The sequence below is a fragment of the Phocoena sinus genome, chromosome 1, assembly GCF_008692025.1.
Source record: "Phocoena sinus isolate mPhoSin1 chromosome 1, mPhoSin1.pri, whole genome shotgun sequence".
Classification (NCBI taxonomy): Eukaryota; Metazoa; Chordata; class Mammalia; order Artiodactyla; family Phocoenidae; genus Phocoena; species Phocoena sinus.
In genome coordinates, this window is record NC_045763.1 from 16,021,469 (window position 1) to 16,034,554 (window position 13,086).

At 61.3% G+C, this 13,086-nt stretch overlaps 1 protein-coding gene across 5 annotated transcripts; it reads right to left on the reverse strand.

The window, feature by feature from the left end:
- Nucleotides 1-259: 259 nt before the first annotated feature.
- SH2D5 (SH2 domain containing 5) lies at nt 260-12,981 on the reverse strand. 5 transcript variants are annotated; one of them, XM_032604085.1, is made up of 10 exons: nt 12,873-12,981; nt 8,362-8,490; nt 7,947-8,027; nt 7,362-7,436; nt 6,170-6,316; nt 4,644-4,892; nt 4,317-4,491; nt 3,839-3,947; nt 3,186-3,345; nt 260-2,510 (listed from the first exon to the last, which is right to left on the reverse strand). In XM_032604085.1, exons 2-10 carry the CDS (start codon nt 8,446-8,448, stop codon nt 2,307-2,309), a joined length of 1,287 nt encoding a protein of 428 aa, XP_032459976.1. In that variant the 5' UTR covers nt 8,449-8,490; nt 12,873-12,981; the 3' UTR covers nt 260-2,306. The 5 variants fall into 5 exon arrangements, with proteins under 5 accessions (XP_032459976.1, XP_032459986.1, XP_032459966.1 ...); XM_032604095.1 differs by having other exon boundaries at nt 4,740-4,892; nt 7,947-8,030; XM_032604075.1 differs by having other exon boundaries at nt 7,947-8,030.
- Nucleotides 12,982-13,086: the final 105 nt, after the last annotated feature.

Sequence of the window (13,086 nt, forward strand, 5' to 3'; positions counted from 1 at the left end):
GGAGCAGAAGGAAAACCCGAGTGGCCAGAATATAAGGACTTGAGTCTTTTTCCTGTAGGAAATACCCACTGAAGGTTTTAAGCAGTAGAGTCATTGCTTGAATCTACCTACCCAATTCCTTCAAGACCTCCTGAGCCCCAGAGGACAGTATCTCTGTCTGGTTCATCATTCAGCAGCAGTGGAAGGTATGGTTGGCAAACAGAAGCGAAGCTGGCAAGCCGGACAAAGACCTCGCCTTTCTAAGAAAAAGTCTGTACTATACAATCCGAAGAAATGCACTTTATTTATTTCAAGTCCACACAGTAAGGAGAGCTGGGCTACCCAGGTGGCATTGGTTGGAACAGAGAAAACTGTGGTCTATAATTGAGACACGGAGGCGTCTGCACGTGTGGGTCAAAAACCTTTGTACTGTGTGATCCATAAATGCTGTGTGAAGGAATGTTAAAGTACTTTGGGAACATTCCTGACACCTTGTCCACACAGATAACTTGTGCAACAAAATCCATCCCTTACAGAGGTTAAGACCAGTTATCAGGTCTTCTTAAATGTGTGAGACTCCAGGGCTGTAATCCTGGGCCCCATGTCACCAAACCCCTCTCCTTGCCAGGGTAATGTGAGCCTGGGGCCTCCCACGAGGGACCAGGGCTTTGCCCAGGGAGGAGATGGGTTCTGGTAGTAATGGCCGTAAAATGAGGCTGGGTTCCCACTCACATTCAGTATAAAATCAGTACTGTGGTTCCAGTGAAAAGAGCCCCCAAAGGACAGCCTCCTCCTATCCCTTGTGACAAGAGTGACAAGGCCCCAGCCAAGACCATTTGCTGAGCCGGAGGTTGTAAGCTGGGAACACCAGGCCTGAACTTCTGAGGCTCCTCCCTTCTTTTTATTCCGTTGGGGTTGCCCTCTTCCTTCCAGGAGTCAGAAGTCTGTTACTTTCAAGATGCTGAGCGGTCACATCCCCTCCCCAGATGGGGTAGAGGGCAGCCCCCAGACTCATGACTTGGCCTCTGCCTCAGGAATAGAAGTTCATCCAAAGTGAACTTGCTCCCTATCTTAATCTGGTAGATTCACGCCTGTCTGTCAAGTTTACTTATACAGGGGAATACCCGGATCCGTCGTCAATCACCGCAGGGCCACTGCCTTAGACTAGCGTTATTTCCCTGGATGGACCCCCACTGCCGCTGAGGCCAAGTACCCTCTGGCAGGGCCCACATCTGTTCTATCTTTGGATGATTCCTCCCTGACCCCCATCCCCAAGGGGGCTGGCCTAGTGAAGTGGCCCCTGACAGATGCCCATTAAGGGAAATGCCACCATTGGGGGGCTTCCCAGGCAGCCACCAAACCCAGTCTGGCCGGCAGGATGAGTGGAGCAGGACCCTGGTCACCCCTCTAAGCCTGCAGCTCACTGCTGGCCCCTCCCTGTCAAATGGCCAAAGAAAGTGAGCCTGGGGGCGGGCAGGAGTGTGTGGGTGGGGATGAGACTGGGACATCCCTTCCAAGTAAGCAGGAACCACAAGCCCATGGATTTGAGTGGAGAAGAACCAGCCTTCCTAGTCTGAAGGTTCACTGAGATCCTCTGCCCCGTCGGCCCATTCACATCCCTCTCTGCACACAGGCATCCACCTGCATGTGGGCTTTGGGTGGCACGGCTCTTTGTCCGTCCTGCCCTTTCTGCACCCTCTTAACCCCCACTCTTCAGAACTCAAGGGAAGACTCCTTTAGCCTCAAAGGACATGGGAAACAGGCCTCGCTCCGTCAGCCTGGATGTAGCCTCCAAGCTCCATCACGTCATCCCTGTTTCTCTCACGGAGAGGGTGGCTCGTCCCCATGCCTTCGCCCAAAGTGAGAACTCACTCCTGCCTCCCCAGATACCTCTCCCTCACACGTCTGGCTGCCTGGGTCAGGAGCTCTCTGGAGATGCCCAGTCAGGGCCCCAGGGCCTGGCCTCCTTAGGAGAGGGCTCCACCTCTGTTGGAGCAAACCTTCCCACCCATCTTGGAAAGCTCCCCACCTAGGAGTAAGGTGAAGCCCAGAGAAGACAAGCACCCATAGTCACCCAGCAAGTTCACGGAAGCCTGGAGCTCTGCCTGCCCCTCCTGCAATCCTGAGAGGCCGTGTGAGAAGCCACTGGCAATCCCCACTCTCGGGGCTCCGCCCACAGGCAGGGTAGTGATGGAAGACTGGTCCAAAGGGCAATGACTGGACAGAACTGGTGCCCAGCGGGGAGACAGAAGGGCAGAGCAGAGCAGCCTGCTGAGGCCCAGGAGCCAGGGTGAGGCGGGGCCTCTTGGCGTGGGGCTCCTAGCGTCCTAGCCCAGGCCCTGCAGTTCTGCCTCGGACTTGGCATGGGCGAGGGGCCGGAGCGTCCGGGGAAGCCTGCCCTCGGGCCCGCAGTCCTGCTCCTCGTAGCCGGGGTTCAGGCGGCCCATGTCGAGGGAGCAGAAGAGGCTGCGCTCCGTCCCAGCGTGATGCTCCACCAGGGCCTCCAGGCTGGGGAACTCAGCCGGCAGGTGCTGGTGGGGGCGAGGAGGGGAAGGGACTTCAGCTCCAGCTCCCCCTTCCACACAACCGCCCCCTCACACAGGATCCTGCCCCAGGAGGGAGGAGGATATTCGAGCCCAGAGAGGACACTGTCCTGCTCACAGCAGAACCACACCCCGGTTCCCTCCCTTTCTCTCCTCCCAACCTGGACAGGACTGAGGCACTCGGCGTGGAAGTAAGGCCACACATTTAAAAAGTCCTTCCTGCCCACCCCTGTCCCTGAAAACCTGTGATCAGGCCAAGACTCCAGACCTAGAGACTCGGAGGCTGTGTGAGCTTACGCAAGCCTCTACCCTCTCTGATCAGTTTCCTCTACTGCTAAAAGATGAGTTAGGGTGTGGGAAAGCGTGACTTTTTAAAAGCCGGGATTTCTGTAAAAATGTGAGGCATGACCCTAGCCCAAGACTCTACCTCCCCGGAGCGAGAGGCCTTAGGGTGGAGCCAGCAGAGTACAGGTGGGGCCAATAGGACAGTGGGGGCGGGGCCAGAAGGGGCAAGGACGAAAGAGCTGGATGGAGAGTTAAATAAGGGGTGGGGCCAGAGAGAGCCAATGGGGGCCTGGGATGAGGGTGAGGCGGGCTCAGGCCCTCAGTGGTTAGAAAAGGGCGGGGCTGGAGGGCGAGGGTCAGGGCCAGGAGCACTGTTACCTCCACGCAGTAGCGGCCTAGGTGGTTCCGGAAGACCTGGTGGGGCACCACGCCGCACTGTGTCCTCACCGACAGGCACCACTGGCCACTGGTGCCTGGCTCAGGCCACAGCAGGAAGGCCCCAAGCACGTCTCTCCGCAGCAGGGCGAGGGCACTGGGCCTGGGAGGGCAGAGGGGAGAGGCTGAGGGCGGGCCCCCTAGTCAGGACCCAGCCTCAGCTTGCTTAATGGCATCACAGCTCCACAGCATCGTAAACACAGTGCCTGCCCCAGAGTAGACCCGCAACGGAAGGAAGCTTTTAGCCTTTCCTTCTAAAAGGTTTCCAAGGGGGTCCTAATTGCTGACAACTTCAAGACCCAATCGGTAGAGAGCTGGCATTTAGGGAGCTGAACCCTGTGACAGGCCAGGCGCTGAAGGCTTTACCTGAATAACCTCATTTGATCCTCTCCACAGCCCTGCAATGAAGGTCCTTTTATTATCCCCACTTCACACTGGAGAAAACTGAGGCCCACAGTGGGGAAGCCCCTGGCCTGAGGTCACGAGGTCAGGAAGCCTCCGCCCAAGTGCAGGGATGGACACGTCTCAGGGCCTTGGGGGAGCCCACAGCCTATTTCTCTGACGCCCCCCCAAAAGGGCTGGGCACCCCCTCCTACCTCGAGATGCCAGTAAAAGCCCAGATGTTCTCCGTCAGGCTGCCCTCGCTCTCCACCAGGCATGAGGGGCCCCCAGGACCCCGGGGCCAGGCCTCCCACGCGTCAGGAACTATGGAGACCATCCAGGGCTCAGAGGAAGAGAGGTGGTCCCCTCCCGCGCCCAGCCCGGCCCACGCCCACAGGCCTCATCACCCGCGCCGCTCCCGGCCCAGTCTGCACACATCCTGCTTCCCCAGAGGCACAGCAGCGCCCAGGCACATCTCCAGGCACAGCCCCTCCCCAGTCACAGCACATCAGCAGCTACGCAGTCGCCTCTGCAAGGCCCTGGGCACGCAGCCCCGGTGCGCCCTCGCGCCCTCCCTCGCGTGGACACGAGGCCTCAGCACTCCCAGGCGCACGCATCGACAGTCACGGCCCCGCAGACACGGACGGTCAGGCCCACCCTCGCCGACTCGCGCAGCCGTGCCCGGCCACTCACAGGCCTCCCGAGCCGACAGCTGCAGCTGCGTCTCGTAGGTGCAGGCGCGGTAGGCCCCGGAGCGGATCACCTTGCTGCGGATGGCCTTCTTGCGCACCAGCGTGGGCGAGCAGTACGGGTTCCCCAGGCGGGCGTGGCGGGCGCCCCCGCGGCTTTCCGACTCCGGCGGCTCCTTCTAGGGCACCAAGAGGACCCCGCAGGGGCGGCCAGACTCAGGCCCAGCCATTAGCCCCTCCCACGGAAGTCCAGCACCCGCCCCTCTTGATCCCCAAACCTTCGCCCACTTCCCTTGTCCATGGCCCACTCCCTGGCTGGGGTGCCGCGTACCCCACTGCCCCCAGGCCCCCCTGCTGGCAGCCGCCCGAAGGAGACCAGCGCGTTAACGTGCTGTGAGAGCTGATCACGGCCGAGGGGTTCCCGTACTAGGCCAGGGGTGCCCCCAGGGCCCGACAGGGGCTTCAGGGGCACGTCCCCTACGGGTCCCGGGCAGGGCTCAGGCCGTGCCCGTTCCTCAGGGTGCTGCCAGAGGTGAGCGAGCTGGAAGGAGCGGCAGAGCAGCAGGTGCAGGATCTGGACCTGGGGAGGGAGAGGGAGGCGGGCTCAGCTGGGGGAGGTTTCCTGGGGGCCTCCTCAGGCATCAACCCAGGCACCAGGGGGGCATGCAGCCCCTTGGCGTGGAATGCTCTTCCCCATTCTTCCTGGGAAAACTTCTTATCCCTCAAAACCTCACCACCACGCAGCATCCCCGACCAGCTTCCTCTATTCATCTAACAAATACCGAGCATCTACCTTGTTCCAGGCGTCATGCTTGGAGCTGTGACGACATGGGCTAAATGCACTCCTAGCCCTAGGTTTACTACCCTCACCCTGTGCATTGTACCCTCTTGGGGGAGTGGCTAAGAGCCCAGGCCCTGAAGTCACACAACCTGGGATCCAATCCTGGCTCTGTCACCTAGGAGCTGCTGTGTGACCCTGGGTACAGCATGGCATCTCTGTGCCTCAGCTTCCTCCTCCCCACCTCCCTGTGCCCCTTTAATGAAAACGGACCACAGAAACCCCCCTGGAGAAGCCCAGCACTCTGGGGCCCACACATTCCATCCGCGACACACATCATGCAGGCCCAGCACGTTGGAACTGTGAGCTCCAGAAGATCAAGGGCCGCGTCTCAGCCACCTGTCACTCCAGTGGCCGGCACAGGGCTTGACATACAGGGCTGACGGCAAATGCTTGCTGCGCGGAACCAAGCCCAGCCTCTGCTTGCCAAACAGTTGGCTGCCGAGCCTCCACTGCTCATGGCGGCCACACTGGCTTTGCCTTTCGGGATCTACCCGCCCACCCACTCTCCCCACGGGGCCAAGCACCAGAACAGTTCAAGACCCGGACCCAGCCTCTGCTCTCAAAGAATTCCCGTGACTGCAGTTAGGGACAGAGTGCAGTGCGTGTCACAGGACCGCAGAAAGTGTGGGGGGCGGTCTGGAGGATTCAAGGTGGGCTCCACAGACACACGGGCTGAGCCTCAAAGGGCGAGTTGGAATTTGCCAGGATGAGAAGGGGAAGGGGTTGCAGGCAGAGAGAACAGCAAGGGCAAAGGCCTGGCAGCGTGACCCTCCGATCTCTAAGGGCACAGCCTGGTCCCCACCTCCAAGCTCGGGGAATGCTGAGGCCACTGACTGGCTTTAAGGGAGTCCTCAGAGGGCAGGGCCACAGCAGGAGCCAGGGTGGCAAGGGGTGCACGCCTGGAGGGGGCGCAGGCCAGCTTGGCTGAGCCGTCCAGGGCCTCGGTCCCTGGAACCCACACTGATGCACAGCACCCCCCCCTGAGTGCTGCGCCCCCTGCCCTGGGCCCCAGGTACCTCTCCAGGCTGGCTGCCCACAAAGAGGTGGCAGAAGAGCTTGCTGGCCGGGCTCCGGGGATTTCGGGCCATGAAGGCAAACTGGCAGTCGGCTGGGCACCAGGTAGAGTAGAGTATGCGCCTCAGGGCGTGAGCCATCAGGAGCACCTGGGGATGCAGCAGGCACACCGGCCTCCATCAGACCCACCGCGTGGTCTGCAGTTGCCAGCCCAGCGTGTGCCAGCCCCGAGGGCCCCGCACACCCGCTGGCAGGCCTCCCGGGTCTGCTCTCCAGCCTGCACGCCCAGCTTCACGCCCACCCTGCTCCTGGGGTGAAGAACTCTGCCCTCCTTCCAGGCCTGCCCAAACCACGCTTCACATGGGAACCCTCATCCTTCACAGGGGACCTGAGCTCGGGTCTCTTGCTCCCTGCTGCCAACCTGCTGGCTGGGGTGGTCATGCCAAGCTACGGAGCTGAGGGGCAGAGGGTTCACGGCCTGCAGGTCACGGGGACAGGCGGTTGTGGCCAGCCCTGGGCTTGCACACCTGGTCTCTGGAGTCAGGTGACAGGGGTTCAAATCCTGGCTCTGCCACTCACTCTCCGGGTGACTTGGGCCGGTGAGGGCAGCTCTCTGAGTCCTTGTTGTGACAAGTGGGGCTGGGGGCTGAGCGAGACCTCGTGCGGGTGGCACAGTCCCTGAACCCAGGGCCCCGCAATGCACAGCTCTGCACACATTTGCACCAGTCCTAGCTGAGTGGTGCCGGAGTCGTGGGTCTCACAGTCTGGCACACGGTTTAGTGTTCATCAAACACTGGTTTGCACCAAGAGGAGGATGGCAGACCGAGCAGGGGCTCCCAACTGGTCTCCAGCCTGCCTGGTCCTGTTCCACAGTCATGAGAGGCTAGCCACAGCCCACTGGCCAAGCCCGGGGACCCACAGAAACCTCATGGGGCTGGTTGGTCCTGATGCTCAGGCCAGGAGGTGGCCCCCGGAGATTCTGGTGGGCTGGCGGCCGGCAGGTGAGAGGGAGGAGAAACTGTCGTCCATGCTTGCCAGGGCGGGAGGGCCTTGGAGAGAGGACGTCCAAAGGCCCAGAGCAGGCTGGGCAGCCGGGGAGGCTGGAGGGGCAGTGCAGGGCTGGGTGGAGGCGAGTGCATTCCCAGGGAGTAGGACACCTGTCCGGTCCTCACCCGCACCCACACGGGTTCCTACCTCACCCTCCCCGCTGTAGATCTTGAGGCCCCGAAGGCTGAATTTCAGGATGACAGCCCGGCGGCGGGGACAGTCCTGGTGGGGAGACAGTTGGTGGGGGGCAGACATTACCTCCAAGGCCCTGCCCTGCCCTGCCCAGCCCAGCCTCTGCACTAGTCCCCCTGGGCTGGTCAGCCAACTTCACCCCAGTGGCCAGGGGACTGAGCCCTGGACAGGGACCCCCCCCCAGGAGCCGGGGAAGTGTGGATGGCTCCTGGCAGACCAACCCCTAGGCCATGTTATGACCACCCTCCCCCATCTCTCCCACCTGTGGCTTCCACCTGTGGGGCACAGGTCATGACCGCCCAAGGGAGGGGGCCCCCGGGGCTTCAGGGGCGTGGCTCCAGGAGCCCGGGTGTGGTCCTGACTGGGCCCATCTCTCAGAACGGCGTTGGTCCTGCCCCTCCCTGGGCCTCACTTGCTCCCTCTCTCTGAATGGAGGTTGGAACGGATCACAGGGTCTCGGGCCATTCCCAGGCGACACCCCAAGGCTGTGATCCCCCGCAGGGAAGTGCGCTCCCCAGCCCCCAGTCCCCAGCCCCCTACCTTCAGTGCCCACAGCTGTTGCTGCACCAGCCACGCGCTCTCCTGGGTGTCCAGGTCGTCCACGGGGAAGGAGCCCACGTACTGCTTGGGGGTGGGGTGGGGGGTGAGAGGGCAGCACGGGGAGTCAGGCCCACGGCTCCTGACCCCCGTCCTCCAAATCGCCCTCCACGCACGCACTCTGCTCTGTCGGGTAGGCTGTGGATGGTGACAGAGCGCGGACTCGGAGTCCAGGCTCTGCTACTCTCCCTGGTGAAGCCACTTGGCCCCTCTGCGGCACCATCGCCTCATCCGTGCACACACACTCCAGAGCTGGGGCCACCGAAATAGGCCCGTGACCCACGGCTCCTGTCCACCCCCAGGGCCTGCCACCCAGTCACGCCCATCGGAGCCCACCTCGTGGGGCAGCCCCACCCACCTGGGCCAACTTGGTGATGCACCTGGGCCGGTGAGGGGCAGGGCCGCAGTCGGAGGCTCTCCGGCCCCCCGCCCCGGCCTTCTGCATGGCCCCCAGGGTGCCCGGCTTCAGGGTCCGCAGGAGAGAAGGCTGCAAAGGGCGGGGGAGGAGAGCTGGTGCCCAGGCGGTCGAGCCTCAGAGCGCCCCGTCAGAGGCCACCAAGCTCTTGCATCCAACAAACCCTGCCTGAGCACTGGCTGTGTACCAGGCAGCACCCCGGGCGCTGGGACCCAGGGGACACACGGCCCTGACCCAAGTGACAAACTCCCTGCCTGCCCTCATGGAGCTGACAGTAAGCTAAATAATAAGTAAGATATGGAATATGCTAGATGGTGGTAAAGCAGAGAGGAGGAAATGAAGGGCAGCCTGGGGTCGACTACAGCCGAGAAGGCCTCGCTGAGGAGTGAGCTTCAGGAAGGAGCTGGAGGAAGGGGGTGCAGACATGTAACCAGCTTGTGCAAAGCGCCAGGGGAGGGGGACAGCCCGGGAAGGCAGCACCCAAGAGGAGGGATGTGACAGCGGCGAGGACAGAGTCTGCACAGGCACGGAGGAGTGAAGGCAGCTGGGGCCCTGAGGCAGAACTTAGCAGAGCAGTAGCTGGGTTGGGATCCATCGGCCTTAAATGTCACACTGGCGCTCTGCCCTGTGGGCAGTGGGGAGCCACAGCAGGTTCCAGGGCAGGAGCTCTGGAGTCCACAGGGGCAGGGGGCACTGGATGGCCAAGGCTGCGTCAACGGGGCCCTGGCTCCTTCCGCCCAGCCTGACTCCAGCCCCTGCCAGAAGACCCCACCCCAACCAGACTGGACACTGATGCTGAGGCAGGGGGTAGGGAGAGTGGACAACTGCCCCGGGGGTGCTGAGGAGCCCTGCCCCAGCCCACCCCAGGCTCTGGTCTTTCCTGGGGCCCCTCTCCCAGATCCACCAGAGGGGGAAGAGGAGGAAAGCTGCCTTCTAGACTGTCCTCAAGGGCAGGGAGAGCACTTACTCCCCGTCAGAGTTCAGACCACAGCTGGTGCTCAGTGAATGTGGAATAAACGTGTCACAGACAGAATGGCTGAATGCCTCTGCCTAGGTCCCAGGGATCAGCTCCCTCAGGCTTCCCTGGGGCCAACTTAGACCCCCCACCTCCATCCCCCATCCTGGCGGGCTCCGTCTCACCAGGCTACTTATAATCACTGCACTTGGGATCAGAGAGACCTGGGTCCAAATCCTGTGCGACCTTGGGCAAGCTGCCTCACCTCTCTGAGCCTCCATTTCCTTGTCCCCAAACCTGGGATAACATGAGGAGTCAATGAGAATTGAATGGAGGCACAGAACCCAGCACCATGCCTGCCAGGCTCGGAGCTGTGATCAACAAGTACAGTCTCACGAGGGATGGGGAACCCCCAAACCTGATGGTCAGTCAGGAGCTTGGGAGGACAGCGAGGTCTGACCACTTTCAGTGCCCTCCTTGCACCAGGCCACACCTGAGAAGAGACCACCCGGGCCAGGAGCGGGGGCCTGCCTGGGGGCCATGATTCCTGCCAGGAGAAAGCAGGGGTCAGACAGGGCGCAGGGCAGGAAATGCGTGCATCCCAGGTGTGCTCTCGCACCCGCAGGAGTCCTGGAGAAGGAGGGTTTGGGTGCTTTGGAGCTGATTCAGCGCCGAGGGCACAGGAACGGCCCCTACCTCAGCCTGTCCCTGAACTTCAACCCCAGGCTCAGGCCAGGTGGGGGCACCAGCAGCAGTCGACCATATCCAGTGAGCAGCCAGTAAGGGAAGAGCCAGCAAATAAAGGCTGCATGGTCCCTTTGAAGACTTCCTGGTTCTGCCCTCCTGGCACCTCTCTACTTTTTGATCCTAATTATTTTTCACATCACGTCCATTACCTACTGTCATTTTACATTTAAATACAGCAAGTTAGGTGTGTAACTGGCACAAGAGCTACGTGGCCTCGGTTCCAGGTATGGAGACGGGGCTTCCAGGGAACTCGCCTTTCAACTTCATAATCACCTCCTGGGCTGGGATGCCCGGAACCCGTGGGCGGGGCGGTGGTGGGGAGAGGGTGGGTGCGGGCGGGACAGAGGAGGCAAAGACCCAAAACCAAACGGGGCAAAAGGGAGAGAGCGAAGGAACCCAGGATGAAAAGGCAGCCAGCAGAAGTGGGAACAGAGGAGTGGGGAGAAAGACAGTAGAAAAAGAGACAAAGGAGAGATGGGAGGAGGGCGAGATGGGGAGCACATTTCACATGCTGCCTGCGCTGCTGCTGGCACAGCCCCTCAGATGCTAAGAGTGTTAAGATGGAAAGGAACCACGAGGGCTATGGCACACACACAGGCCAGGACAGCTGTGTCTAAGGCTGTGAACAGCCTCCTCCCTCCAGGTCCAGAGCCGCAGCTTCCTTGGGGACACCCCAGGGTGCAGGCTGTGGGGTGCGGGTGGGGAGACCACTGGCCCTCTTATAGGTCCCCCCTTACCCCCCATCACCTGATCCTTCCCCCACCCCAGAAAACTGGAAGTTTCTTCCCCCAAGCCTGAGAGGTGCAGTGCATTTCAGCTCCAGGCCTCAAGTTGGGGGCTGCCCAGGGGACCAGGGAGGGTGCAGGCTCACCCTAAGCCTGGAAACAGACCCGCTTTCCTGTTCCAGGCACAGACACCCACTTATCCCTTTGGATCAGACCTGTTTTTCTGAGGTTTTGCACAGGAGCCTGGCTCTGGGCCAGAACCTTCCTACGCGGACACATTTGAAATGAGACTGGGGCCCTTCTCTTGCTCCTCTGAGGTTTTCCAGGTGGCCCTGCTTAGAGACAGGGAACTGGATGAGTTGACTACCTCGAGGGTCACGGACAGAGGCCCTCTGCTGCACTGCACTGTAGCTGAATGGTTGTCATAAGGAGGGCCCGCCTTCCAGCATCGTGGGAGACCACTCAGCCTGCAGACTCTGTGCTTAGTACATGGTGGCTCAGGAGGTGAAGTCACTTGCCCAAGGTCACACAGCATTCGGGGGAGCTCGGAAGCAAGCCTGGGTCTCTGGGGCTCTTTCCCAAGGCCATGGCAGCGCCCTCCTCCAAGTGAGCAGGGTGTCCACCTTTGGAGTTTGGTGCGTCCCAGCCTATCCAGGGGCAGGTGAGGCAAGGAAGCAGCGGCAGTGGCCCGGAACACCTCCGGTGCTGGGGGTGGATCTGATCAGCAAAACAGCTGCTTTCTCTCTCCGACTGCCTCCTGGGCCATTCCAGTCACCTGCCTCACCTCCACTGGCTTTGGCTCAGCAGCACAGAAGAGCCCCCTGCCCCCAGTACAACCCCTGGTGCCACCCCTACCTGCCTGGACCACAGGATGGGACAGATTGAACCATGCAGCCTAGGGTCAGGATCGTGGACTGTGGGGTCCCACGAGGTTGGCTGATGTAATCAACAAGTCACAACCTCTCAGACTCCGTTTCCTCAACCATAAAGTGGGGTAGTAATAGCAGCTGCCTCCTGGAGTTGTTCATCTATCTGTTCCTGCTGAGAATATTTCCAAGCGCTATGTGCCAGGTGAACAAAACAAAGTCCCAGCCCTCACGGAGCACCCAAGCTGGGTTGGGAGGACGGTACTAGAAATCAACATTTCAGGAGGGGCTTCCCTGGTGGCACAGTGGTTAAGAATCCGCCTGCCAATGCAGGGGACACGGGTTCGAGCACTGGTCCGGGAAGATTTCACATGCCACAGAGCAACAGCCAGTGCATCACAGCTACTGAGCCTGCGCTCTAGAGCCCGCGAGCCACAACTACTGGGCCCAAGTGCCACAACTACTGAAGCCCGCGCGCCTAGAGCCCGTGCTCCACAAGAGAAGTCACCGCAATGAGAAGTCTGCGCACCGCAAGGAAGAGTAGCCCCTGCTCACCGCAACGAGAGAAGAAAGCCCGCGCACAGAAACAAAGACCTGACGCAGCCAAAAAAATAAATAAATAAAATAAAATTTAAAAAGCCCAAACATTTCAGGGGGCTTAAGTTACTTGGAGGAAAATACAGCAGGGTGAAGAAGATACGAGATGTGTGTGCGTGTGGGGTGGGTAAGGCGGTGCTATCAGTACAGGGCGGTCTCTCCGTACAGACAACATTAAGCGGAAAGTGCTGTTTTCAGGATTAAGTGGGGCCAAACCACATACGGGTTAATCGCCCAGGCGATACGGAGCGCTCCACATTGTGGGTATTTATTCCTGGGGAGCGCTGCCAGGGCTTTCAGCTGACAGTCCCCGGCCGGCCCGGGACAGAGAAAGTCCTCGGACCGACGGAGGGGCGAGCGAGGCAGGACGCTGGCGGAGGGGCGGTGGAAGTGATGGATGGGGATGGGGATGGTGGAGGTGATGGATGATGACGGTGATGGGGAAGGGACAGAGGTGCTTCTCCCCATCCGAGAACCTCCCCCATCTCCGCGCCGGGGGACCGAGTCCCACTCCCGCCGGTCAGCCAGTCCCCGCCCCCGCCCGGCTCCCCGGCGCTCACTCACCGCGGCAGCCGCGTCTCAAGTCCCGTCCTGCAGCTCGGCGCTGCGACCCCCGCGCAGCCCCGAGCGTCTCCACCGCCCACCCGGGAGCCCGCCCCGCCCCTGCCGCCTCCCTCCCAGCGCCCCCCTCCCCGCGCGCCCCCCACGTGGCCGCGGGAACCAGCGCCCAGGTCACCTCGGCCCTCGCCCACCCAATCGGCGCCCGCGGGGCGGCTCC

Coding starts and splice junctions, on each gene's coding strand:
- SH2D5 (XM_032604075.1), bottom strand. CDS start 8,448: ATGCAGAAGGCCGGGGCGGGGGGCCGGAGAGCCTCCGACTGCGGCCCT. Junction 7,437..7,946: donor AACAGCTGTGGGCACTGAAG/GTAGGGGGCTGG, acceptor TCTCCCCACCAG/GACTGTCCCCGCCGCCGGGC. Junction 3,948..4,316: donor GCTGTCGGCTCGGGAGGCCT/GTGAGTGGCCGG, acceptor TGGTCTCCATAG/TTCCTGACGCGTGGGAGGCC.